The sequence below is a fragment of the Equus przewalskii genome, chromosome 6 (assembly GCF_037783145.1).
Source record: "Equus przewalskii isolate Varuska chromosome 6, EquPr2, whole genome shotgun sequence".
NCBI lineage: Eukaryota > Metazoa > Chordata > Mammalia > Perissodactyla > Equidae > Equus > Equus przewalskii.
Window position 1 is genome coordinate 1,534,227 of NC_091836.1, and position 24,151 is coordinate 1,558,377.

At 66.8% G+C, this 24,151-nt stretch overlaps 2 protein-coding genes across 4 annotated transcripts; one reads left to right on the plus strand and one right to left on the minus strand.

Annotated features, from left to right (window-relative positions):
- Positions 1–763: 763 nt before the first annotated feature.
- Positions 764–5,397, minus strand: LSM7 (LSM7 homolog, U6 small nuclear RNA and mRNA degradation associated). Its single transcript, XM_070622436.1, has 4 exons — positions 5,196–5,397; positions 5,020–5,110; positions 2,286–2,357; positions 764–989 (listed from the first exon to the last, which is right to left on the minus strand). Exons 1-4 carry the CDS (start codon positions 5,358–5,360, stop codon positions 847–849), a joined length of 471 nt encoding a protein of 156 aa, XP_070478537.1. The 5' UTR covers positions 5,361–5,397; the 3' UTR covers positions 764–846.
- SPPL2B (signal peptide peptidase like 2B) lies at positions 5,218–21,267 on the plus strand. 3 transcript variants are annotated; one of them, XM_070622433.1, is made up of 15 exons: positions 5,218–5,418; positions 10,762–10,881; positions 11,802–11,984; positions 12,583–12,672; positions 13,550–13,689; positions 13,888–14,030; positions 14,240–14,336; positions 15,133–15,249; positions 16,901–16,982; positions 17,731–17,805; positions 17,933–17,995; positions 18,076–18,175; positions 18,568–18,645; positions 18,986–19,146; positions 20,365–21,267. In XM_070622433.1, exons 1-15 carry the CDS (start codon positions 5,359–5,361, stop codon positions 20,551–20,553), a joined length of 1,698 nt encoding a protein of 565 aa, XP_070478534.1. In that variant the 5' UTR covers positions 5,218–5,358; the 3' UTR covers positions 20,554–21,267. The 3 variants fall into 3 exon arrangements, with proteins under 3 accessions (XP_070478534.1, XP_070478535.1, XP_070478536.1); XM_070622434.1 differs by having other exon boundaries at positions 5,255–5,418; positions 18,986–19,213; XM_070622435.1 differs by having other exon boundaries at positions 5,278–5,418; positions 13,546–13,689.
- The last annotated feature ends 2,884 nt before the right edge of the window (positions 21,268–24,151 follow it).

The window sequence follows — 24,151 nt, forward strand, 5'->3', positions numbered from 1 at the left end:
CCGGCTGGTTTCAGTCTTCGAGGTGGTCGGGCAGCGCGCAAGCCCACGTGGCCCGTGTCCGGCTGTGGTCCTGGCCTGTCCTGCTGCGGCTGCCGGCGTGTCCCCGACCCCAGACTGCCCGCGCCCGGCTGTGAGCTCACGGGCTCCTGGCCCACAGCTCCTGCCAGGACGACACACAGACTCCCAGCCCGGCTGAGCGACGGCTCAGACAGACACAGCCCGTGCTCGGCAGGACAGTCCCGGGGGACAGAGTCCTAACAAGGACACTGAGTTTGGAGGACGGGCCAGGAAGAGGCCCTGCTCCTTGGGGACGGGGCACAGGGGGCCTTCACGAGGACGACCGGGCCGGGTCCTGGGCCCAGAGGACCGGAGAGAGGCCCTCAGCGGCCGGGGCGGGACTGAGGCCAGGGGAGGCCGGGCCAGCCAGGAGAGGCCACGGGGCCGGCGGGGACCCAGGCTCCCTCTTGTTCTCTGTGAGGACATGGCTGTAACAGGACGTGACCCGGAGGCCCTGGTTTGGGGACCCTCCGGCTGGCGCGCATGGAGGCACTGAAGACACAGAGCAGAGGCAGAGACGATGCCACCGAGACACGCTCGCTGAGACGGCGTGCAGTCGCTCGGGGGCTCGGTGAAGGCTGCGGTCAGCTCAGATCCCATCCCCGGCCTGGACCAGGGCGGCCCTCGACAAACCCTGCCGGCCAAACCGAGTCCTTGGGACCCAGGTTTTGCTAGAAAACCGAGGCTGAAAGCAAGGTCCTGGGGCTCCAGAAGTTTGCGATTTTATTAACAAAAGAAAAACGTAACCTATACAAAAAGGGAAGTCCGTTCGTGCGGGTGAGCCGCCCGCTAGGCCTCCTGCTGCTGGACGAAGGGGTTGGGGATGGCCTCCATGCCGTCCTGCGGGCAGATGAGCACCACCGAGGTGCCCCTGCACACCACCAGGCCCAGCGGCCGCGTGTCCTCTGTGAGCTTGTACTGGTCGTCGGGGTCTGCGGGGAGAGCGCGGGTGTGAGGCGGCGCAGGCGCAGGGGCCTGGGGGACCGCGATCGGAGGGGACATGTGGCTGTGTGGACACACGGAGATGACCCACAGACCATGAGGCCCAGGGAGAGCCCCTGCCACAGCGAGAACACGGCCCGGGGGACAGCAGGGACGCTGAGCCTCAGAGCTCACTGGGGGCCTGGCACGCGAGCCAGCAGGGGCCCCGCAACACCTCATGGGATGAGCAGCTGGAACAAACGTCGATCCGGGCTCTCGGCTTCTGCAAAACTACGGAAGCCCCGTGGGGCTAACATTTGCCCGTGTCACGGGGCTGTTAACGGAAGGACTGTGGAAGTGACAGCCAGCTCGAGAGCTCTGCTGAGATCACAGAAACTAAAAGTCCGCGTGCTGTTCCCGCGTGACGCGGGGAGCACCAGGTGGCCCAGGGAAATCAGAGACCCAATGGATCGGAGCTGCTCCGCCCTCAGATCCTGAGGGAGGAACGACCCCCCTCCCCGCCCCGGAGCCGTGGGGACGGGCCCAGGGCTGCCACGCCTGGCTGCGCTGGATGAGCTGGGGGTGCGGCTCCCCTGCCCAGCGGGGCCCCCACAGGGGCAGGCGCTGCCGACAGAGTGGAGCCATAGCCCCAGGGCCACCCGGCCCCGTCCGAGGCTTCCCTGAGGGCCCTGTCCTTCCACAGACGGCAAAAATCATCCGCCCGAGGAGGCCGGGCCGGAACCCCAGCTCAGGGGCCACAGCGGACTCTGGTGGACCCACACGGGCGGGGGAAACTGCGGGTAAAGCGAGAGGCCCCATGGAGTGGCCGAGCCCATGCTTCCCCCACAGAGGTGCACCCCACCCGTCCTGGACACGCCAGTGTGGCCGCGTGAACCTCCGACCAGTGACTCCTGCCTCAACGACATCGGTGGTCCCAAGCGCCCCGTGAGGCTGAGCTGGAGAACCTGACGGCTGACGGGCAGCCTGACGCCGCGGGCGCTGTGGACGGTCAGGGACTCATGGGGCAGGGACCCGGGGCAGGAACGAGGGGAAGGGCCCTTTGTCAGCAGCAGGGGTGACACCCGGGGACCGCAAGGGACGAGGGGAGCTGAAGGAGCAGCAGAGCAGCTGGCGCCCTCCTGACCATGCCGGGTGCAGAACACACCGCGTCTCTGGAGTCCCCGAGCTGCCAGGTGAGTGAGCCGCGCCAGGACGTGGAGCTCAAACACGCCCGTCCTCGGTCTGTCCCCGAGGTGCCACGTGCGTCCCTCAGCCGGGGGATCGGAGCAGGAAGAAGGCCGGCTCACCTCTCACGTACTCGATGGTGCCATCCAGCACAAGGTTGAGCAGCGGGTCAAAGCCCTTCAGGATTCCGCTGGCTTGAAGAGGCACCGGGAAGAGAGGAGAAACGGGGGCGTGAGGTCCCGGTTGCGCTGGGGGGACTGTGAACCCTGCCCAGGTGGCAGCACTCGGGGACAGGGGCGCCCCTCCCACGAGGGGCCCACCCCTCGGCAAGACGCAGACGTGGGAGCAGCGTCTCCGGGGACGAGGGGAAGCGAGGGACTGGCTCCCAGGAGCGGAGCAGGCCCAGCCGACCCCAAACCGTCCCCACCAGATCACGGTGGGCACCGCTTTCTGCGAAGGGCCAGGCGGCCACCGTTTGGCACCGCTGTGTCCCTCTGTTAAGAACGGTCCCCCTGGCTGCCCCCACACTGTGACGGGGACAGCTGGCCCATGAACGGTCCCCCTGGCTGCCCCCACACTGTGACGGGGACAGCTGGCCCACAGAGCTGGGAATGTCCCCCGTCTGGCCTTTTACAGAAGTCTGCCAGCCCCTGGCTCTGTGTCCCTGTGTCCCTGCTCGTCCCTCCTGTAGAACGAAGACGGTGACGGCACCGGCCTGGCAGGGTTCCGGGCAGCATCAGACGCAACACCGCACGGGGCCCTGGCACAGGGGGCCTGCACCTGCGGGTCAGCCCTCCTCCTCAAGGGACACGGGCACTGCAGTGGGCAGCTGGGAGTCCAGGCCAGAGCCACGTTCCCCGGCCCCAGTGAACACGCCTGTCACCCCATCCCCTTGACTGTGGGAATCTGATGGGGTGTCACTCTGTCATTAGGTTATGACAAAAACAGAAGACTTTGCAGCCGTAATTCAGGACCCCCATCAGTCAACCTTCAGTTAGTGTTAAGGAAGTCTACGCTGGGTGGGCCAGACCGGATCAGGTGAATCGTGAAAAGTATGAGCACTTTCCGAAAAGAGAGATTTGAAGAACAAGAGAGGTTTTCCTGCTGGCCTTAAAGGAGCCATGCTGCGGACAGCCATGTGGCAGGGGGGTCGGGGGCGGCCGCCAGGAGCCGAGTGTCCCTGGCCAACACGAGCCAGGAAACGGGGGCCCCAGTCCTACGACCACAAGGAACCAAATTCTGCCAACAACCAGCGGCTTGGAGGAGGTCTCTGTGCCTGATCCAGGCCCCAAGAGACGCTCCTTTATCACAACCTCGTAGGAGCCCTCGAGGCTGAGGCACGAGGCCTCCCAGCCCGCAGACACGGGGAGTCAAGAAGTTTGAGTGTTCAAGCTGCTGAATTGGTGATAACTGACCCCACAGCGTATAAAAGTAACACAAGCGCCCTGACCAGCAAGAGCCGCCTCTCACTCATCTGCCCCAGGGCCGGCACCGAGCCGCTGAGCAGACACCTGTTCAGACACAGAGTCTCACTTCTAACCGTCCCTACACCCGCAGGCACTGTGTCCTGACCACTCTGAGGCCATCCGATCGTCTGCACCTCGGGGGAGAGGGGTCTGGACGACCGTCTCATGAGATGGAACCCATGGTCGAGGAGGGAGCTGAATAAATGAAATGCTGACGGGGGCGGGACTGCGCTAAACCTGTTACGTCCTTAACCCTTGCATGCCCACTGCCACTCGCTGAGACAGGCGGAGTTCACAGCCTCTCTGACAAATGAGGAAACTGAGGCTAAGAGCAGGTAGCAACCCACCCAAAGACTGACAGCCGGTGAGCGGAAGAAATGGGGCTCGGACCCAGGGGGCCCCCACCAAGCAGTGGCACCCCACGCCGTTCCTGCCCTCTGCCCGAGATCCCAGCGGGAGACTCGAGCTAAGTATCGTGTTAACGGGCATCAAGCGGAAAGCTGTGACGGGGGCTTCTAGCACAGGGCCTGCGGCGAGGGGGAGGCTCAGGGAAAGCCTCCTGGAGCAGGTGTCCTGAGCTGAGAGCAGGGAACCGACTGTGGGGTCAGCCGGGAACAAGCTGACCTGGTGAGAGCACTCCAGGCACAGAGGTAACAGGAGCTTCACAGCCCCGGGGCGGCGAGAGCTCCCCACCTTACTCAGAGGAAGAAAAGGTGGGTCCTTTACCCTGCGACAATGGGAAACCAGGCGACCCCACGTGTCTGTAACAAGTCCCTCTGGCCGGCAGGCGGAGACTGACCGCAGGGCCGTGGTTCTCAACTGGGGCAATGCGGCCTCCCAGGGGACACCAGGTGATGTCTGGGGACACCTGTGGTTGTCACACTGGGGAGCTCCAGGCATCGAGTGGGTGGGGGCCAGGGATGCTGTTCAACACCCCGCAGTGCCCAGGACGCCCCCCCCCCCACACACGAGTGACCCGGCCCCACGCCCACAGAGCCCAGGACAGCCCCCCAGAGAGAATGACGCGGCCCCATGTCCACAGCGCCCAGCTTGGGGAACCCTGGGGTGGGGGTCTCGGCGAGGAGCTGGGGCAGCCGCCGGGGCGGGAACTAGACAGACAGGGCCGCAGGGGAGGCAAAGCCGTGGATCCCAGTCCCGGCTGCGCAACTGTGGCTCTGGGTTACGTCTGGACCCCTTTCCGTGCCTCAGTTTCCCCACCTGCGGAACGAACCTAACAGTTCCTACTTCCCAGCCTGCTTATTAGGCGGTCTATTAGGAGCCCTGCACTAGGCATCCGAGCAAAGCGCCCAAGAGGAGCCCGGCAGCAGGGGTCGCGATCGCCGCTCCTTACTTATCCTAAACCGTTAGGGGGGCGGGCGGCGGGTCTCACCTTCGCGGCCCCCCTGGAACTTCACCCGGATCGTCTTGTCGATGTACTTGGACAGGTCCAAGATACTCTCCTTCTTCTTCTTCTCTTTGTCCTGCGAGGAAAGCAGAGCGCGTGAGGCGGACAGCGCGCGGCCGGGCCCCGCGCCTCCCGCCCCAGCCGCCCCGCCGCGAGCTCACCGCCATCTTGCCGGGCCGCGCCGTTCTGCGCAGGCGCCGTCGCCGCGCCCTTTGACCTCGCCCCCGCGCGCAGGCGCGGCGCACACACGGCGCAGGCGCGGCGGGGCGCGGCGGGGCGTTGCTGGGAAACATCTGCCGACGCCTGCGGCGGGGACCGGCCGACATGGCGGCGGCGGCGGCGCTGGCGCGGCTCGCGGCGGCCTTCCTGCTCCTCGCGGCCCAGGTGAGGGCTGCGCCGGCCCCGCCGGTCCCGCCGGCGGCAGCGCCCCGGCCCCTCGGCCCCCGGCCCCGCACAGGGCCCCGCCCGGCCCGGCCTGGGGTCAGCCTCGGCCTCCGCGCCCCCCGCGCGGGCGGCCGGCGGGCTCGCAGCCCGGCCGTGACCTTGCGGGCCCGTCCCCCCTCCCCGCCTCGGGATTCCCCGCGGCCGCAGCGTCACTCGCTTCCCCCGGGGCTGGAGTTGGGGGACCCCCTCCCGTCCCCCGGGTCCTGCTGGTCAGTCCCGGCGTCTCCATCTGACGCCGGGGACGCCGCCCCCCCCCCCCCCACTGGCTCTGTGGCCTCAGCCAGGGGGCGGCCCCTCCGTAAGCCTCAGTTTCCCCTTATTCACGATGCTAGCGCTCCCTCCACCACCACCGGGATTGCGGTAAGCTGCCCAGCGCGGCGCCCGGTGCCTGGTAGCGCCGGGGAGCGTCCAGGAGCCCAGCCCTGGAGTGGGGTCGAATCGGCGCCCCATCTTTTGCTCCTTGACCTTGGGCAGGGAAGTCTCCTGCTTTGGGCGTCCGTCGCTTGTCCCCAAGAGTACAGCGTGGACTCGGCGAGATGATGCATGGGGTGATGAGCGTGCCGCGCGCTGCTACTTTGTCACTTGACTCGAGGTCTCCGGGGCCAGTGGGGGACTGCCCACGAGATGGCCGATGCACGTTGTCATGAGCACATCTTTGGTTTGCAAATCCTCCCTCTCTCCTGGGTTTGGAAGCTCAGGGAATGTTGTCCTAACAGCCCTACCAATGAGGCCATTAACCTTGACCCGGTTACCCCAGTTCACCGCCACCTCTGCCATAGCTCCTGTGGCCGCTTTTGTTCCCCACGTCCCCAGTCCGTTTTTGACACGGCAGGAGTGATCTCTCTCAAAGTGTGTCAGCTCTCGGTGCATCCAGGCGAGAGCCTTCCAGCAGCTTCCTGGAGCACTTGGGAGGCCTCTGTGGTCCTCCCTTCCCGGCTCTAGTTTGTTGAAGTTGCTCTGCTCTCTGGTCATCTCTGTTTGCCTGGAATTCCCTGGCCATCCTTCTGGTCTCAGCTTCCCTGTCCGTCCCCCCTGGAAGCTCTCTGGGACGCCCCCTCCCCAGCTGCTTCACTAGCCCCCGTGTCCTTTCCCTGCCCGTGTTCACTCATCTTCCTCACCCGTCTGAGCAATTTGACGGCATGGACTTTAAGTTCTCGAGACGTTTTGATCGAGGACAGAGCAAGCGACGGATGAAGGATCGTGGGAACACCACGGGGAGATTCACTCGATTTGCCTGCAAAGCTTTTCAGAAGCACTAGGGGCCGAGGGGTGTTCTGAAGGATGTGTAGGAGTTTGCCGGGTTGTGAAGGCAGAGGGAGAGTGTGGCAGGTGTTGGGAGTGGCCTGAGCTGGCCCAGAGGCGCGAGGGCCGGTGATTTATTTGGGGACGTTGAGGGGTCCACGGTGCTGGTGTGGAGGGCGGTATGGTGCTTACACCTTGGCCTGTGGCCTCCCTGGGCTGGGCAGGTCAGACCCAGCTGGTGGGAGGCTCACGGTGCCGGGCCGTTTGGACTTCATCCCGAGCAGGCTGAGGGTTCTGAACTTTGTCCTGCGCGCAGGGAGCCAAGGCACGTGTGGGAGAGAGTGAGGCGAGCAGTCGGGGCTGCTTTTCCCGGAACAGAGCCCTGGTCTACGCGCCCTGAGACAGGACGGCACCCTGGGTGGTGGTGGGAGGGGGTGGCTCTTCGTGGTGCCCGAGATAAGACCAGCTCGCCACTGGGCAGAATGCTGCTTGCTGACAGCCGTGAACTCACTTGCCAGCATTTTGTGACCCTGGGTGAAGGACTTGACCTCCCCAAAGAGACCCACTTCCTCCGGCGCGTACACAAAGGCCGAGGGGAGGCTGTTACTCGGCAGATCTGAACTCACGTCAGTGCGCGCCCTGCCCTTCTCTACCTGCCCCCTCCACGTGCCCCCCACCCCCGCACGTGTCCCTGCCCTCGGCGCCCCCCTTCCCATCTCCCCATCACTTTCCTCCACCTGCGCATCTGTTTCCAAGCTCCCTGGGGCCTTCCTTTTCCACCCTCTCCTCGAGCTCACCGAGTCTTCTTAGAAGGAAGACCGCTCCCGCCTGGACCCGTTAGCGCCTCTCACAGCCCCTGACGTGAGTGCTCTCGGTCATCCCGAAGCCTGGTTTGCCCACACGGTCCTCACTCAGCCTGCTCCATGACTGCCACATCGGAGGGCGGTGTGTCCTCGCAGTCCGTGCCATTCTGGTTCTCCGCGCTGGGCCAGCCCTTCTAGCCCGTGGGGCGCTCACAGCGTGGGGTCCCTTTGAAGAGGTGCCCCCAGTTCCTCTGACTCCGCTGGCGGGGAAACCGGATTCAAAGCGAAACCGGGCCCTCCCTGGCGTTTGATGTCAGCACAGATTTATTTCTGAACCGAGAGCCAGTTGTGCAGATCGCGGGGAGGGAAATCCCATAGTAGGCTTTTGTGCTTTAAATGACCTTTTTAAAAAGAAACAGTTTCTGTCAGTTTTCGTTTTATGCAGATGACGCTTCCCACCCCGTCGGATCCCACAGAATGGGGGTCAGCCTACATTTTCTGTGAAGGGCCACAGGGGAGTGTATTTGGCTTCACGGGCCACGTGGGCTCCGTGGCAAGTGCTCCGCTCTGCAGTTGTACTGAGAACAGCTGTGGGCCCTCCATCCGGGAACCGGGCAGCCAGGTTCCAATAAAACTTTATTTACAAACACAGAAGGGGGGCCGGATAAGGCCTGGGGGTTGAGGGACCATGCACTCTCCCCAGTGGCCCCGGGGTGAGTGGCCAGGGGGTCTGAGCGTAGGAGGACCCATTGGAAGGAAAGGAGGGGCGTGCAGCCAGACGCGGTCCTTAGAGCCAGCTTGAGGGGCGCCCTTGGGGGACAGCCTGGTGGGGAGGACCTGGAAGAGGGAGCTCCTAACAAGGTGACAGGTGAGGTGCATGGAGGTTGGCTGAGGTCAGGGCAGGTGGAGGGACAGTGAGATGCCAGTCGGCCTCAGGCAGCGCCCCTGCGTTCCTCCCTCGAGTGCTGGTGACAGTGGCCCCGTGTCCCTGCTTCCTTGAGCTGTAAGCCTGCTTCACTGAACACGCCCAGCAGCGTCAGCACCTCACTCACAACAACGCACCAAAGCGCCAGAGCTGACGTGCCCGTCGGAGCAGTGGTGGCCCGGACCTGCGCTGCCACCTCGTGTCGGCCTCCAGGCCCGGGTTGCGGCGCCCTGGGCTTCTCTCCACGCCACGACCGCCGGGTGCCCAGGGCCGTCAAGGACACGCTCCCGTGCGGGCTGGGGCCTCACTGTGCTTCTGGCCATCTGAGAGCCAATCTGTGCCCCAGGCCTGATGTTAGGGACCCCAGTCCATCAGGACCCTCGGCCAAATCAGAGCCCCCCACCCCGGCTCCAACTTGGCATGGCGCGTGTCCCGTGGTGCCAGCTGGCGTCTGCTCCGGTCGTGCGTCTATTGTCAGGCGGGCGGCTGTGGCCACCTGTTTGTGTCCATGGCAGGTCCTTGGGGGAGACCAAGGAGCGTGCCCTGCGTGTCTGCGTGAAGGTGTTTACAGCCCGAGGGGAGCATGTGCCCCAGGAGCCCAAGTGTGCGGAGCGCGAGTCGGGTCCAGAGAGGCCCCAGGAGCCCCAAGAAGCCCCGCGGTGGGGAGGGCCCAGGGCCCGTGGGTGTGACGTGTGGCACACTGGCCCCCTGGGTCCTAGCACAAGGCTTCTCTCCTGGGGACTGCCCCTCCCCCCCGCCCTGGCAGGCCCCCCAGGCCTCGGGAGCTACCAGACTCGGGGCAAGCGTGCTGGGCGCCCCGACGCTGTGAGACCTGCTCGTGGTGAAATCCTCCAGAGACACAGGGGCCGTCCTCGTAGGGGGCTCTCTGGGCCGCAGGCCGGAGCAGAGCCCGAGCATGTGTGAGGAAGAGGAGAGAGCGTCGCCTGCGCTCGATTCTGCCGGGAGGGGGGAGCGTCACCTGCGCTCGATTCAGCCGGGCAGCTGCAGGGTCCAGGCAGGCGCTGACAAGCAGGTGGCGGCGATGCTTTCGTGTGACGTTAACGGTCTTTCATGTAAAGAAGGCTGTTCTGGCGTGAAATGGAAAAGACGAGAGGCAGCCCCTTCCACCCCAGGCCCCCGGCCACCCCACTTCCCTTGAGGGAGGTGTCCCATGTCTCGGGGATTCTGCGGCCTGCTCCTCTGCCTGACTTTGAATTCAGATGCAGAGCAAGGGCCCTGATGGCCGGTGTGCCCCGGCCTGCCCCGTCCTGCGTGGTCAGCCCGCTGCCCACATCCTTGCTCCATGTCCAAGCTTGCTTGTCCTCCTGGTGCTCTCCGTGCAGCCGTCCGTGAGCAGCCTGCTGCCTGTAGGACGCAGAAGGAGGACCTTGCAGCCAGCCACCCGCTCCTGTTCCTCCTCCTGGGCAGAGTGGGCCGGGCAGCGGGGCTGCGTGGGCAGCCAGGCTCTGTGTGCTCGGGGTCTGGCGGGGCAGAGGAACCAGGGCAGCTGTCTGTGCCCTGCTGGTGTCCGCACGCCTCCTGTCCGTTGCAGACTCTACCCGCCGGGTACAGATGCACAGCCCCAGCCCACCCCAGAGTATCCCGGCCCCTTCCTGCCGTGCCTCTGGGTGGGGGCGGTTAGGGGACGCTGACCTGGGCAGGCCCACTGGCCTGTGCCCCGGCGGGGGCTGGTCGCGTGACCTGGGCTCGCCTGTCCTCCTGGAAAGTGAGGCACTGGCCCAAGGGGGCCAAGCTTTGCCCAGAGCCAGCTGGGTCACCTGTCAGTGGCAAATAGGCAGTTTTCCCAGGAGCTTCGGGTCAAGGACGATCCCTGAGCTTGCTGGGGTCCCAGAAGCTCCTCCCAGCCTCCTGCCTTGTCCCGTGGTCCCAGCCACGAGCCCCCGCCCGGGGCCTGGGGACGGGTCTGCTGACTCACCGTGTTCCCTCCCGGCCTCAGGACAGAGCCGTGGGGCTTTCGTTCTCCCCTGCCCCATCCATCCCTGGAGGGCCCCATGAGGTGGTGCCACCACTGCCATAGGAGCCACGGGACCAGGAGGGGACCTGACACAGCCGCGGTCAACACCGGGTCTCCCTAGGGAGGCCTGTCTGTGTCCTCGCTGTCCTCTCTCGCTTTCCCCGCCATAAGATGTGTACGGTCGTACCCTGGCTGTACTGTCGGAGGGAGGACGCCAGCCCCAGCCTGGTCGGGGACACAGGTGACCCCTCGGAGAGGCGTCCTCATTTGGCTGGGACTCTGTTCCTGCTGGATTGTCCTGCCCCAGCATGGGGCTCTGACCCTGCCTGTCCCCACAGGCAGCCTGTGAGTACGGCATGGTGCACGTGGTCTCCGAGGCCGGGGGCCCCAGGGGCAGAGATTACTGCATCCTCTACAACCCGCAGTGGGCCCACCTGCCACACGACCTCAGCAAGGCGGTGAGTACTGGTGGGGGCCCTCCGCTCGGGGCACCCTCCCAACTCAGGGCCTCTGTCTTGCTCGCCGCCATCCCTCCGCTCCTCTCCCCGGGTCCCCGAGGGCCCTCTGGGAGACTCATCTTGCAGAGCCGGCCGCAGGATGGAGAGGGACCTCAGCAGGGAAACCAGGGGGGCCGCTGGAGTCTGGGGCGTCCCCAGAGAAGCCCCACAGCCCCACCAGGCCTCGGTTTCTTTGGTCATAAATGAAAAATGTCTGGAGCCCTGTTGAGGGACAGCCCTGGTGGGACACTCGTCAGGACCCCGCATGCTGCACTGGGGCTGCTGGCAGAGCGGTCCTGAGGGGGTGACAGCAGAGGGCTGGCAGGCCAAGGGGTGGGACACCCAGCCCCCCCAGGTGCAGCCCGGCTGCTGCTCCCGGCACTGGCCTCCCTTGTCCACCCAGGGGGCCCTGGGGCTCAGGGGCTGAGAGTGGTTCTCACTGTGACGGGGAGGCCCCCGTCCACGCACCCCTGCTGACCCGTTGCCGTGGATGCTGGAGACGGGGTCAGGACACCAGGGAGGGTCCCCTGGGAGCTCTGAGCGCATGCCACCTGCAGCCCCTCTTGTCGGCCTCATGCTGGGGTGTGTATATGAGTGTGCGTGTGGGTATGTACATGCATGTGCATGAGTGTGCACCTGTGTATGTGGGTGTATGTGGACGTGTGTGTGTGCTCACATGTGTGTGTGTGCAACCCTGCTCGCCCCCGCCCTGCCGAGGAGGCTGAGCCTGGCGGGGTGCTGCCGGGAGGGTAGTGCCAGCCGACGGTCCCACAGAGAGAGGGGCTGAGGGGCTGCTCGTGGGCAGGCACCCCTGCCGACCTGGTCTGGGGCCCCATCCGCCCTGCGTCCGGTGCAGCTCACGGGAATGCCGCCTCCCTCAGTCTCTCCTGCAGCTGCGGGACTGGACGGCCTCTGTGCTCTGCTCCCCGGCCGACCTCCCCGCCAAGGGCTTCAGCAACCAGATCCCGCTGGTGGCACGGGGCAACTGCACCTTCTACGAGAAAGTGAGGCTGGCCCAGGGCAGCGGCGCGCGCGGGCTGCTGGTCGTCAGCAAGGAGGCGCTGGTACGGCCACGGGGCAACAGCCGTGGGCAGGGGCGAGGCGGGAGGTGCTGGAGCTGCCCTGACCTCCTCCTGCCCAGGAGGCCCGCGTCTGGGGTCACAGCGCTCAAGGGGGGGCGCAGGCGGCTGCAATAGAGGGAGGCGAGGAGCTGGCTTTGCTGACCGAGGCTGTGGACGCTGGCCCTTGGACCACGGTCTTGGAGGGAGCCCTGTCCCAGAGCAGTCCTGGGGCTGGGGAGACGAGCTCTGGGGGCCTTCTGAGGAGCAGGTGGCGTGGGCTCATGCCAGCCTGTCCCCTGGCCCTCCCAGGCCGCAATGGCCCTTGACAGGGCCTGACCCCAATGTTTGGACATGAAGGGAGAGCTTTTCCTCCCCCAGCAAGTGAGGCCGAGCCTGCGGGCCTGCCTGCCCCCAGTGTGTCCCTCTTCCCACCACCTGGCACCCGAGGACCCCCCAGCCCACCCACGTGGGGCTCTTTGCTCCGTCAGAGAGCGCTGGCTCTGCGGGCCTGCTGTCAGGAGGGGCTGGTGGCAGCCGTGTCCTGGGGGGGCTCGGGGAGCCATCCATTCTCCTTCCCCCGTGTCCCCTCCTCGGGCCCCAGGTCCCCCCAGGAGGCAACAAGACGCAGTATGACGAGATTGGCATTCCCGTGGCCCTGCTCAGCTACAAAGACATGCTGGACATTTTCAAGGTAGGGTCTCCTGCCCGTTCCGGGCTGTGGCCACCTGGGCCTGCTAGATGGGGTGGGGCCCGGGGGCGAGGCCTCCCTGCCCGGGCTGGCCCGTGGGTGCTCAGGGCCTGGTGGGAGAGGGCCCCCAGCACTGGATGCCAGCATTGGAGCCCACAGCCCCAGCCCTGCCCCAGGCAGCCAAGGGGAGCCACCCTGGGCCTGGTGTCCTCTGTCCTGCAGCAGCCGGACCCTGGCTTCCCGGCTGGGCTGACCCGGCCGCTCGCATGCGCCTGGCTTGGGTGCTCGCAGACACGCAGGCTGGCCCCGTCTGACCAGAGGCCTGTGTCCAGCTTTTCCTCGGGGAGCTGGGTGTGGAGCAGGCGAGCTTCGTCACACGGGGGAAATGGGCACGTTCAGTCTTGGCGGAAGCTGCTGGCAGCTGGAGTAAACGTTCCCAGCCGGCCGCAGGCTCCACGCCTCTCCCCAAGGATGCGCGTCGGCCTCCGGGGGACGTCCGCCCTCGTCTGCGTGCGCGCACACACACACACACAGATACACAGATACACACACACACACAGATACACACGCACACACACACAGATACACACGCACACACACAGATATACACACAGATACACACGCACACGCACACACGTGTCTAGCTCTAGGCCCTCTGTCCCCACAGGCGTGGGCCCCTCGCCTGCCCTCGAAGCTCGCTCCGTCAGAGCCAATGTCTCGGGTCGGGTGTGGCGGGTGAAGCGGGGTGGGGGGCAGGGGCCCCAGGGACAGGCTCTCCCGGCACCCTGCTGCACGAGTGGGCCGGCCTTGGCTCTCTGCGGGGGGCGAGGGGCAGGGGATGGCGGCCCCAGCCTTGAGCTCCATGTCTCCTCCGAGGCAGACGTTCGGCCGCGTGGTGCGGGCGGCGCTGTACGCCCCCAAGGAGCCCATGCTGGATTACAACATGGTCATCATCTTCATCATGGCCGTCGGCACCGTCGCCCTCGGCGGCTACTGGGCCGGGAGCCGGGACGTCAAAAGGTGAGTGCCCACCAGGTTGCGTGCACGCGCATGGGGCAGACGGGCGCCCTAACTTGGATGTGGCCCTAACACCGAGACGTGAGGACATGACAGTCCGCCCGGAGGAGGGTGTCCCCACGCCGGTTGGCGGGCGGCCGACGGAGCAGCCGATGTGCTGTCACGTCCTGGCCAGTGGCCCCTCGGCCTGTGTCTCTCCAGGAGGTACATGAAGCACAAGCGGGACGACGGGCTGGAGAAGCAGGAGGACGAGGCGGTGGACGTGACGCCTGTCATGATCTGCGTCTTCGTGGTCATGTGCTGCTCCATGCTCGTGCTGCTCTACTATTTTTATGACAAGCTCGGTGCGTCCTGGCCGCCCACGGAGTCCCCGCGAGGGCCAGTCTGGGGGGCGAGTAGGGGCTGCCGTGGCCGGCGCCCAGGCCGGGGCTTGGGCCTGGAGCCGTCCCCTCCCTGTGCTTGGCGTGAGTCACCCCACCCAGGGGAATGACCATGGGGAGCCCTCCTCGGGGGCGGAGACCGTGGCGGCCCCCTCACCGCCCGTCCCCCACAGTCTATGTCATCATCGGGATTTTCTGCCTGGCCTCCTCCACCGGCCTCTACAGCTGCCTGGCGCCGCTGGTCCAGAGGCTGCCCTTCTGCCAGTGCAGGTGAGCCCCGGGCGGCCCCTCGCCGTGGCCCCGTCTCCTCACCCGTCCGCTTCTGTCTCCTGTGTCCTGGCTCCTGAGGTCCCAGCTCTGCTTCCGTGGTGCCGAGCACCCCTGCACTCTCCTGGCCCCCGCCATCTGGCACAGCGAGGGCATGCAGCAGGCGCTCACTCAGTGTTGGCTGGCGCCCAAGGCCTCAGAGCGGGGGGCAGTGCGGGAGCGGGCGCTGGTTCTCAGGCCTCTCTCCCCACGTCCCGTTCCTGGTCGGGGCCAGTGGGGATGCAGGGGCTGAAGTGGGTGCTGGGGACACATGTGGGTCCCAGGCGGGGGCGGCAGGGCGGGGCCATGTGGTTAGATGCGCTGACGGTCCAGGCCCAGAAGGTTCCGTGTTGCCGGGCTGGCCTGGTTCTTACAGGGCAGAGGGTCATGTGCTGAAGGGTTTTGACCAGGTGACACATGTTCAGAAAGCTCAGCTCTGGGCGGGAGGCCTCGTGGGGTGCCCTCGAGGGTGAGGGGGCAGGCAGAAAGGACACAGCGCTGGGCCAAAGCCTCCCGGCGGCTTCCAGGGGCAGGACTGGCTTGGCGACTGGCCAGAGTCCACTGGCCCCTGAGTGCCTGCCCCGTGCAGCGCGGCTCTGCCTTTGGGGGCCTCCCTTCTATAAATGCAGGAAGAGGTGAGGGGATGGTGAGCGGCAGGGTGGGGGGCAGCCCCGCAGAGCAGAGCCCCAGGGGGCCGAGGGCTGTGAGGTCAGAGGTCATGGGGGTGGCGAGGGCCTGCTGACGGCCGCCCCACCCGCAGGGTCCCCGACAACAGCCTGCCCTACCTCCACAAGCGCCCCCAGGTGCGCCTGCTGCTCCTGGCGCTGCTCTGCCTGGCCGCCAGCGTGGTGTGGGGAGTCTTCCGGAATGAGGACCAGTGAGTGCACCCGGGCCCCGGCAGGCGGGCGGGCTGTCCTCAGATGCTCCCAGCGCTGGAGCCGCGACTTCCCGAGGCCCGAGGCCGTTCGGGGGCACCTGGAGCTGGTCCAGCTCCCGGTCATGAAAAGCCTCTTCAGTTCTTTGGCCGCCGTGGCCGCAGGCGTCCAGGTGCTGCCCGGGCTCAGCTGGCGGCCGCCGAGCATGGCCACCCTGCCTGCCGCCCGCGTCAGGTTTCACTCGGTCTGTCCGGCTGCCACGCGAGCTGCGATTGGAATCTGGATACGAGATGCCACGCAGCCTCCCAGCCCGGCGCCCTGGGCGCGGCCTCCAGGCCGGCTTCGTGGGCCCAGGCGGGGGCCTGGCGCCGCTGGTCCCCGCTGCTCCCGTCGGGGCGCCTGCCCTCCCGGCCGCGGGGTGTGCTCAGTGGCACCCCGCCTGGACGGCGCTGCTCTGAGCGCTCACTTCCCCGTGGCGCGGCTGCGCTGGGCCAAGGACAGAGCGGGGCTGTTCCCGCCTGCTGCCGCCGTATCGCTGACACCATCTGGCGCTCCCGGAGCCTCTCCCGAGGCAGTTAACGCTCTCGGCTGCACCGCCGCCTGGAGCCACAACAGATTTAACTGGCAGAAGGGAAACGGGGAAATATTTTCAGTTCTCTGTACACAAAGAGAAGGCGACGCGTGAGAGTCAGATCCAAGCCAGCAGGCCCGCTCCGTCCTCGCAACTGGCACAGGCGCCGTTCCTGCCGCGTCTGGGCGCCCACCCGGCCGCCCGTGGGCCTTCCCATTGCTCCTCGCAACACTGCCGGCCGGGAGACCCTCCATCCCGTGTCGGGCGAGGGATGAGCAATAGGGGCGGCAGAGCCCGTCCAGGCCGTGGGAGGCGGTGGGAACCGAGGACGGAGCCAGGGGCGGGGGCAGCGGGGCCTGTCACTGCATGAGCCCCGAGGCCAAGGGCAGGAGGGCCCAGGGCAGGGGTCTCGTTTCCCAGCCGCCCTTCTGTCGAGCCAGGTGTCTCTTAGAGTCTCGACTGGGGCTCTAAGAGTGAGCAAGTGTGATTTGCAAATTCAGAAACTCGGCCCTGCGCTGGCACACCTGCCTCGCGGGCTCAGCGTGGACATCTGTGGGGAGGCGGTCTGCGCCTCCACTTCCTCCTCTGCCCTGTGTTCCCACGGGACCGTCCTCAGGGCCTGCCCCCGGCTGCCCCGGCCCCAGTGTCCCATGGGCCGAGAGGTTGTGTGTGGAACCGGGCTGGGCATGGGTTTAATTTTTCCAAATCATTTGAGAAATATTTTTGGAAGTTTGAATCCAGCAGATGCGCGATCCTCCCCCCCGACGCCCCGGGCCTTGCGTCGTCCGGTGACCTGCGTGTGACAGCTGCCACGGCAGAGGGACAGGGACCCCAGCGTGTGTCTGCTTCTCTCTGGCCTTGAGGCCTCGGGGTGGAGGGGTCAGTTCGGCCCTGCTCCCACGTCCGCTCTCCCCGCCCGTCCTGACGCCACGAGGACCCCCTGCAGGCCTCGGGGTTGCATGGCTCAGGCTGGCGCAAGACGGCCCTGACCGCGTGGGGGCTGCGGCGGCCGAGGAGGGAGGGAGGCGACGGGTTGTGGCTCCTGGAGCCCCTGCCTGGCGGTGACCTGCTCTGCCTTGCAGGTGGGCCTGGATCCTTCAGGACGCGCTGGGCATTGCCTTCTGCCTCTACACGTTGAAAACCATCCGCCTCCCCACGTTCAAGGTGAGGCCAGGGGCAGGCAGTGCTGGTCAAGGGAGCCTGCAGATGTGGGTGCTGGGTGCGGCGGCCTGTGTCCCAAGGGCCCTTTAGTGTCAGCCAGTCCTCGAGCGGCTCCAGGCCTGACTGACCCCGGCTCTGCCCGGCCTTCCCACTCCGAGCGTGGCCCTCTGCGGGCGGCATGGTCTTTGCCAGCCTGCCCTTCCGCCACCTCCCTGGTGATGAGGCTGAAGGGTCAGCTGCAGTGTGGCTGCTGCACTGGCGACCACTTGGCCAGGCCCCTCGCTAGAGCCCGGGTGCTGCAGGGTGGTCTCTGGCCTGGGGACAGCGCGGCACTGGGACTGAGTTCTTCCTGGAGGAGGGGACAGAAGGAGGAAGACCGGAGGAAGCTGGGGGGAGGGGGCGCGCAGACACACGCGGCTGGGACCCGAGTGTGCCGTCAAGGTCCTCGGTCAGGGGACCCCCATAGGAGTCACTTGGAAATACACGGGGAAGCGGGAGGGGCTCGTCCCCCGCGCGGCCGCAGCCGGACCGGTCACTCCTCTGAGACCTGGGAAGGCTGACCTCTGCTCTCCCGAGCCGCGGCTGTGCTGGCCTGGCTCCCGGGCGCCTTCCCGGCCTCTTGCCCGAGGGGCGGGCTGGCTGTGCTGGCTCTCCCGTGCATGTCTGTCTGTCCGTCCCGTGTGTGCCTGGTGGGGTCGGGGCTGGGGGCGGGGCCGGGCGGGCGGGTGGCCCTCAGCGCGTCCTCCCGCAGGCCTGCACGCTGCTGCTGCTCGTGCTGTTCGTCTATGACGTCTTCTTCGTGTTCATCACGCCCTTCCTGACCAAGGTGGGGTCCCCGCGGCCCCGCAACCCCTGCCCCCAGCCCTGTGCCCCGCGCCCCCTTTGCCCGTGTCCCTGCCCTGTGCACCCCGACCCCTGCGCCCCGCCCCCTCTGACGCAGCCCCTGTCGCCAGAGCGGGAACAGCATCATGGTGGAGGTGGCCACCGGGCCCTCGGACTCGGCCACCCACGAGAAGGTACGCGGTGGCCGGGGCCGCGGTGCTGCCCGGGGGAGTGGGGCTGGCAGGTCCTGGACGTGCCTCCTCGCTCTCCGCAGCTCCCCATGGTCCTGAAGGTGCCCAGACTGAACGCCTCCCCGCTGGCCCTGTGTGACCGGCCCTTCTCTCTCCTGGGCTTCGGGGACATCCTGGTCCCAGGTACCGTGCCGGGGGCGGCCCAGGTGTCCCTGGCAGCGTCGGGCCAGAGAGGCAGTGGGTAGGGAGGGACGGTGGGTGGTGTATGGTCAGGGTGGGCCCCGGGGACAGCGCTGCCCAGGGCGGAGTGTGGCCTCACCCGCCGACTGCCCCAGGGTCCACCCACAGTGGGACCCCCCGGCCCTCTGCCCCACCAGGCGGCCTCCGAGCTGTGGGTTTGTGCGTGTCCACTGCCCTGGTTGCCCCCCTCGAGTCTTGGGGGCATCGTCCCGGTGGGCAGGGGGCCCCTCCGGGAAGCAGTGACAGCCGCTGGACGGGATGGCGTCCAGCACTCGTCCCCCCCACGGGCGCACCCGGTCCCCAGCAGGCGCTCTGGCCACGTCCTCTGTCCCCAGGGCTGCTCGTGGCCTACTGCCACAGGTTCGACATCCAGGTGCAGTCCTCCAGGGTCTACTTCGTGGCCTGCACCATCGGTGAGTCTGCGCGCCCTCGCGCCCAGGGCCCTGGGTCCCCGTCCCCTTCCTCCACAGGCTCACGGGGCCCTTGCCCCGTCCTGTCTCCTGGCTGACTCCTGCCTTGCACGCCTCGTGCCCGGGGGTAGCGTGTGTCCGGAAGACGCTGGAAGGGCCCATGCTCGTCCGGAAGCTCCGGCTCCCGCTGGCCGGCCCCCGTGTGCCGCGTTGGTGGCGCTTTCTGCCCGTGTCGTTCCCAGAGCTGTGCCGTGTCTGTCCCCGCCCCCAGCATCCCTGCGGAGGCGGGTGGGGGGCCTGGGGTCCAGGCCGCGGTAACGTGCTGCCATCTCCGTCCTTCCAGCCTACGGCGTCGGCCTCCTGGTGACGTTCATGGCGCTGGCGCTCATGCAGCGCGGCCAGCCTGCCCTCCTCTACCTGGTGCCCTGCACGCTCGTCACCAGCGGCGCGCTGGCCCTCTGGCGCCGGGAGCTGGGCATGTTCTGGACGGGCAGCGGCTTTGCGGTGAATACCAGTTTGCTATGACTGTCTGCGAGAAATAATAACCTAATAAGCCCTAACTAGAGTTAAAGTTGAGTAAGAGCTCCTAGTTTTACCACTAAACCCCGCAGCCCCTGTCCCGCGGTCAGTGTTTCCGGGTTGCCAGAAGGTTTTGCTCTGGGAGCCGTGCTTGTGTAGCTCTGGCGGCTCTGAGCCGTCCCCGTGGAGGGGACAAGCTTGTGGCTGTCGCGCCAGGCATGACTTGAGGATGGTGCTCGTAGCCCCTCTTCCTGAAGGTGCTGATCCCCGGGGACAGTGACGCCCCATTCCATTAGACACCCACTTCCGCCATTGAGAATGCAGTGCCAGGCGTGGGGGGCCACCCAGCCCTCCTGCCGGGGTGAGAGCTGTCCCGGCTCACGCTGGACCAGCTGTGTGAACGGTGACAGCTGGGAGAGCTCGCTGCGGGGACCGGGCAGCCGTGGCGTCCCCAGTGGGGCACCGGGGAGGGGCTCCCGGTCGTGGGGTTTGCTGCTACAGTTTGAGGCAGGAGGGCAGTGGGACACAGGACCTCTGAACGTAACATCCAGTGTCCCTGACTCTGGGGACACTGCTCTCTCCAGTATCTGCAGAAAGGGCGCCTTCTCGTGAGTCACCGTAGCCCCCAGGGCTCAGAGCCGGTCCCATCAGGATGGGGGACTCGAAGCCACTCTGGCGTCCTTGTAAACTGCCCGCGTGAACGCAGGCTTCCCCGCATGTGACACGCCCCTGCTTGGCAGGGGCCCTGGACTGGGGCTGTGGTGTTCCCATGTCCTGTTCTTGAGAACGTGTGGGAACGGTGGGAGGGAGCCGGGCTCCGGGGCTCAGCCGGTTAACTACCCTGGTGGTGGGCCTTTGGCGCTCGCCGACCGCCAAGCCGAGCTCTCTCCCAGACCCTCGGGGAAGGCCTCCTGGGTTCAGTGCCCGCCGTCCTCAAAGGGTCTGAGTCTCCGAGGGCCTTGGCTCTGCCACAGAGCGAATGGGTTAGTTCTGGAAGGTTCAGGAGGGAGGAAGATGCCCAGAGATGTCAGAGGCAGGGTTTCTGCCTTGGGCCTCCCTCCTGTGGCCTATCCCCCAGGAAGGGGCTCCTGTTGGCCTGGGGCCTGACCCTTTGGGGACAGCGGCCCATCTGCCAGCCCCCCGCCCCGCAGCTGCTAGCCGGCCTTGTCCTGCCCCTCACCATTGGCCTTTCTCCTCTTGCAGAAGGACCTACCTCAGCCTCCATGGGCGCCAGCCCCGGCCGCCAGCCCGCAGCCTCCAAAAGCCTCGGCCGCCCTCTCCCAGCCGCCTCCAGGGGAAGATGCGCCCGAGTGCCCTGTGCCCGCAGAGCAGCCCCCCGAGCCGTCCACGCCTGAGGAGATGCGGCCCGGATCCTCCGAACCCACAGCTTGACAGGTGCTGCGGCCCAGGAGAGGTGGCCTGGACCCGGCCCTCGCTGCCTTCCCCGTGCCGAGGGGTCCCCGAGACCGGGCGCCCGCCCCGCCCCCAACTTGGTGCTCTGGTCTGGCCGATGCTCGATGCTCACGTCAGGGTGGGGGCCTCTCGGCTCCTGCTCCCGCTCCCCCTCCCCACCCAGCCCGCCACACTCCACCCCCTCCAGTCCTGCTCCAAGCTCCGTGCCTGCTGCCAGGCCCTCTGGCCGGCTGAGGCCCCGCTGGGTGGCCCCCCAGCCCCGTAGTCGTCCCGTCAGTTTCCCTCTGGTGGTGGCTCGGCAAGGGCAGGCCGTCCCCCCGCCCTGCGGCTGCAGACCCGCCCCATCTGGTGCTCCCTGTGCGCCCCTCTCTCTGGGCTCCCTCCGATGCCACAGCCTGTCCTGGGCAGGAGCGCTCAGGCCGGGTCCCCAGGGAGGCCGAGTGCCCAGCAGAGGCCCTTTCTGCAGGCCGGCTGGGCCAGAGGCTGAGAATGCCACCGCCCCGAGCCTCAGACTCTGGCTGGCATGGGTTCCGGACGCCCGTCTGGTTGGTGGGGCCGTGAGGAGGGGCTGCCACCGAGGGCTTCGAACGGGCCATCAGCGGCCACCTGCTCCCGGCAGGCCACGCCCTCCCCCCCAATCAGCCCCACGCTGGACTCCGCCACATTTTAATAAACGGCCACGACTTTTTGAAATTCCGATAGTGTCGCCTCTTGGGGTGCGAGTCTCGCAGACTGACCTTTGTGGGGCCCAGGTGGGCTCCAGGCCAGGTGGACGGCCCTTGGGGTCCGCATGGAGGCCCCCCGGCAGTCCTGAGGTTGGCTCTGTCTGTCACGTCGGCCCCTCCTTCCCTTCCCGCTCAGAGGGCATCGCCCACGCCCGGCACCGGTGTCTGCACGTTCTCCACCCCCACCCCGTCCCCTGCACGCCGCTCACCAGCCTCCAGCCACGACACAGGCCAGACAAGCGCACTTTTCATTTAAACCACCGACGAGCTTCTGGGACGCGGGAGAACATTCTGGAACTGGCATTTTGTCATCTACCTCACCCACAGGGTTCTCTGAACCTCACGACACAGATGCCACCATCAAACTGGCCGCGGTCTGGTGGCCTGCACGCCCCAGCCTGGCACCAGGGTCCAGTGACCTGGGGCTGCTGACCTCCAGGGCCACCCGTGGCTCCGGGACCCTGCCCTCCCATCCACGAGGCCCCTGGACTCCAGTTAAGAAGATGCTTCACGGACAGGAAGGGACGGCACGGACCTCCGGCCTCATGGTCCCCACTCCATCTCCTGGACAGTGGGCGTGGGTCAAAGCAGGTCCGCTCTGCACACGCCAGCGCTGGGCAGAGACTCCCGCAGCCCGGCAGCCACGCTGCTCGAGGGAGCGATGCTTACTCCAAAACCGGAGCCGGCTTCCTCCTGTTTCCCCGTGTTTCTCAACAGGAATGGGTGGCCCAGCCCAGGGGGAGCAGCCGGCCCCAAGGCGCCCCCAGGACCCGGGACGCAGCCTTGGGCAGGGGGCCCGGGTGGACCCCTTCTGCCCAGGGGACTGCGCCCTCCCCAAAGCCATTTTGTCCGTCGATGTCAGAGCGGGAGCCTCTCTCTTTTCTGTTCCGGAAATTTGACAAACGCCACGGAACTCACAGGCAGACGTTAGCTCCCGACATCGCCGTTAGCGGTTTCCGCCTCGCTCCGGTTGGAACCTCACAGTTAAACACGCTTTGCATACTTCAGCCTCGGCCGCTGCCGCCGCCGCCTCCTCCTCCGCGGCGCCCGAGAGGCTTCCTCCCGTGGGAGGGACCCCCGCCTGGAGGACCGTGGCTGCCACGGAGCTTCTGCTGCGACGTGGCTAGTTGTGGGGTCACAGCATCCTCACCGAGGGCGGAGAGGGCGGAAGGAAGCTCAGAGGTGACTGCGTCGTCCCCCGTGTGCGGCCCAGGGGAGTGGCCAGCGTGGTGAGCCCAGTGGTCAGGCTTCACTGACCCCACTGTCCTCGGCGGGAGGGCGTGTCTGGAGGCCACGCGGCTCGCAGGGGCAACTGAGGTCCAAGCAGAGCCACTGCCGCTCCCCCAGGCCACGCTGCTCGAGCGCCACCGTCCCCTCCTCTCTGGCAGAGACCCCAGCCCACAGCAGACCATCGGAAACCAGGACGCAGCCACCCACGGGGCTCAGGGCAGATGTCGCGAAGCCCCCTCTAAGCCAGCAGGGGAGGGATGGTCGAACCCCTGAGAGCCGGTTCTAGAGTATTGAAAATCGCGGGCTATAAAATTTTTATTTTTCTCTTACCGGTGCGCCAGTGAGCTTTTCTTCCGGGAGCGCCTCTCCCTGCCTGCCTGTGAGGGCGTCTCTGCCCTGGGACACAGCTTGGAGGCACCTGCTGCCCCGTGCTGCGGGACCCTCCTGGGTCAGGGCCCCGGCTGTCCTCCAGCCTTTGTGAGGGGGCAGGGCCCGGCGGGGTCCCGGGGGAGGGCGCCCCACATGCTGGTGCTGGGGTGACACTGCTGTGTCCCTGCCCCATGGGGGCCCCAGCTCAGTGTCTTGTGTTTAAGCCACAGAGTGGAAGCTCCTGTAGGGACTGTCATTCTCTTTTCCTAAGCAGACCAGAGCTTACGTATTTCTCATCCACTCATCCGTTCATCCACTCACTTGTCCATTCAGCCAGTCTTCGTCGAGGGCTGCTGTGTGCCCGGCCCTCCGCTCGGGCCCAGGGATGCGCCTGTGAGGCTCAGACCCCGCTCTCTGCCCCAGGCTGGGGAGGAAGGACAGGACACGGGTCAGCGCAGGAAAGGCCCCCAGTTCTGTCTTGAGGGGCAGGTATCCGGGAAGGCTGCCTGGAGGCAGTGACTGACGGCCAGCCCGAGGGACGCAGGAGGGCTTGTTCAGGGCCAGTGGAGAGGGCGGGGTTAGTCAGCCACAAGAGAAAGACGCCGGGAGGATGTCACCACAAGGTGAGGCTGCCCTGGGGGAGAGAGGAGGGTGGCCCCCAGGGCTCCCAGGCTCCCCCTACAGCTGTCCTGGCTCAAAGCAGGATGCACACACCTCCCTGGGACTCACCTGCAGCCGATGAGGGAAGGGCCTGCAGGAGGCCGCGGTGGGAAGAGCCTGGGTCTGGAGCCAGGTGACCGGGGGCCTGTCACTATCCTCGGGCTGCAGCCACCTCTTCTGCCAGAAGGGGTCCCAGCTACCTCTGCAGGGTCGTCTGGAGGGCCAGAGAGGACGCTGGAGTCCCTGCACGTGCTCGATGATGAACGGGGCCGCCGCAGGCAGCTGGGCCCCGCGGGATTGCTCCCCCTCCGGCGCCAGGCTTGGCTCCCAGTCACTCGCAGCGCCTCCCACGAAAGCACATGGCCACTTAGGCCGCAAAGATGTTGCCACTGAGGTGGTCGAACGGCTGGTCTCTGAGGGCAGTTCAAAGAACATCCATTGTCCTGGGCAAAAACTGGTTCTACGAGAGCATGCAGTGTCCCCCCCCACCCCCCTGGCACGGAGGGACCAGGCAGGAGGGGACAGCTGGGTGCTGGCGGGGCCGTGGCAGGAGTGTCAAATCGGAGGCCAAGCCCCCCTCCCCCAGCCTGACC

Bases quoted from the DNA above. Each gene is read 5' to 3' on its own strand.
- SPPL2B (XM_070622433.1), top strand. From the start codon at position 5,359: ATGGCGGCGGCGGCGGCGCTGGCGCGGCTCGCGGCGGCCTTCCTGCTC. The intron at 12,673-13,549 runs GTAGGGTCTCCT...CCTCCGAGGCAG, and splicing joins ACATGCTGGACATTTTCAAG to ACGTTCGGCCGCGTGGTGCG. The intron at 17,806-17,932 runs GTGGGGTCCCCG...CCCTGTCGCCAG, and splicing joins TCACGCCCTTCCTGACCAAG to AGCGGGAACAGCATCATGGT.
- LSM7 (XM_070622436.1), bottom strand. From the start codon at position 5,360: ATGTCGGCCGGTCCCCGCCGCAGGCGTCGGCAGATGTTTCCCAGCAAC. The intron at 5,111-5,195 runs GTGAGCTCGCGG...CTTTCCTCGCAG, and splicing joins CGCGGCCCGGCAAGATGGCG to GACAAAGAGAAGAAGAAGAA. The intron at 990-2,285 runs GTGAGCCGGCCT...CTCTCCCCGCAG, and splicing joins CACCATCGAGTACGTGAGAG to ACCCCGACGACCAGTACAAG.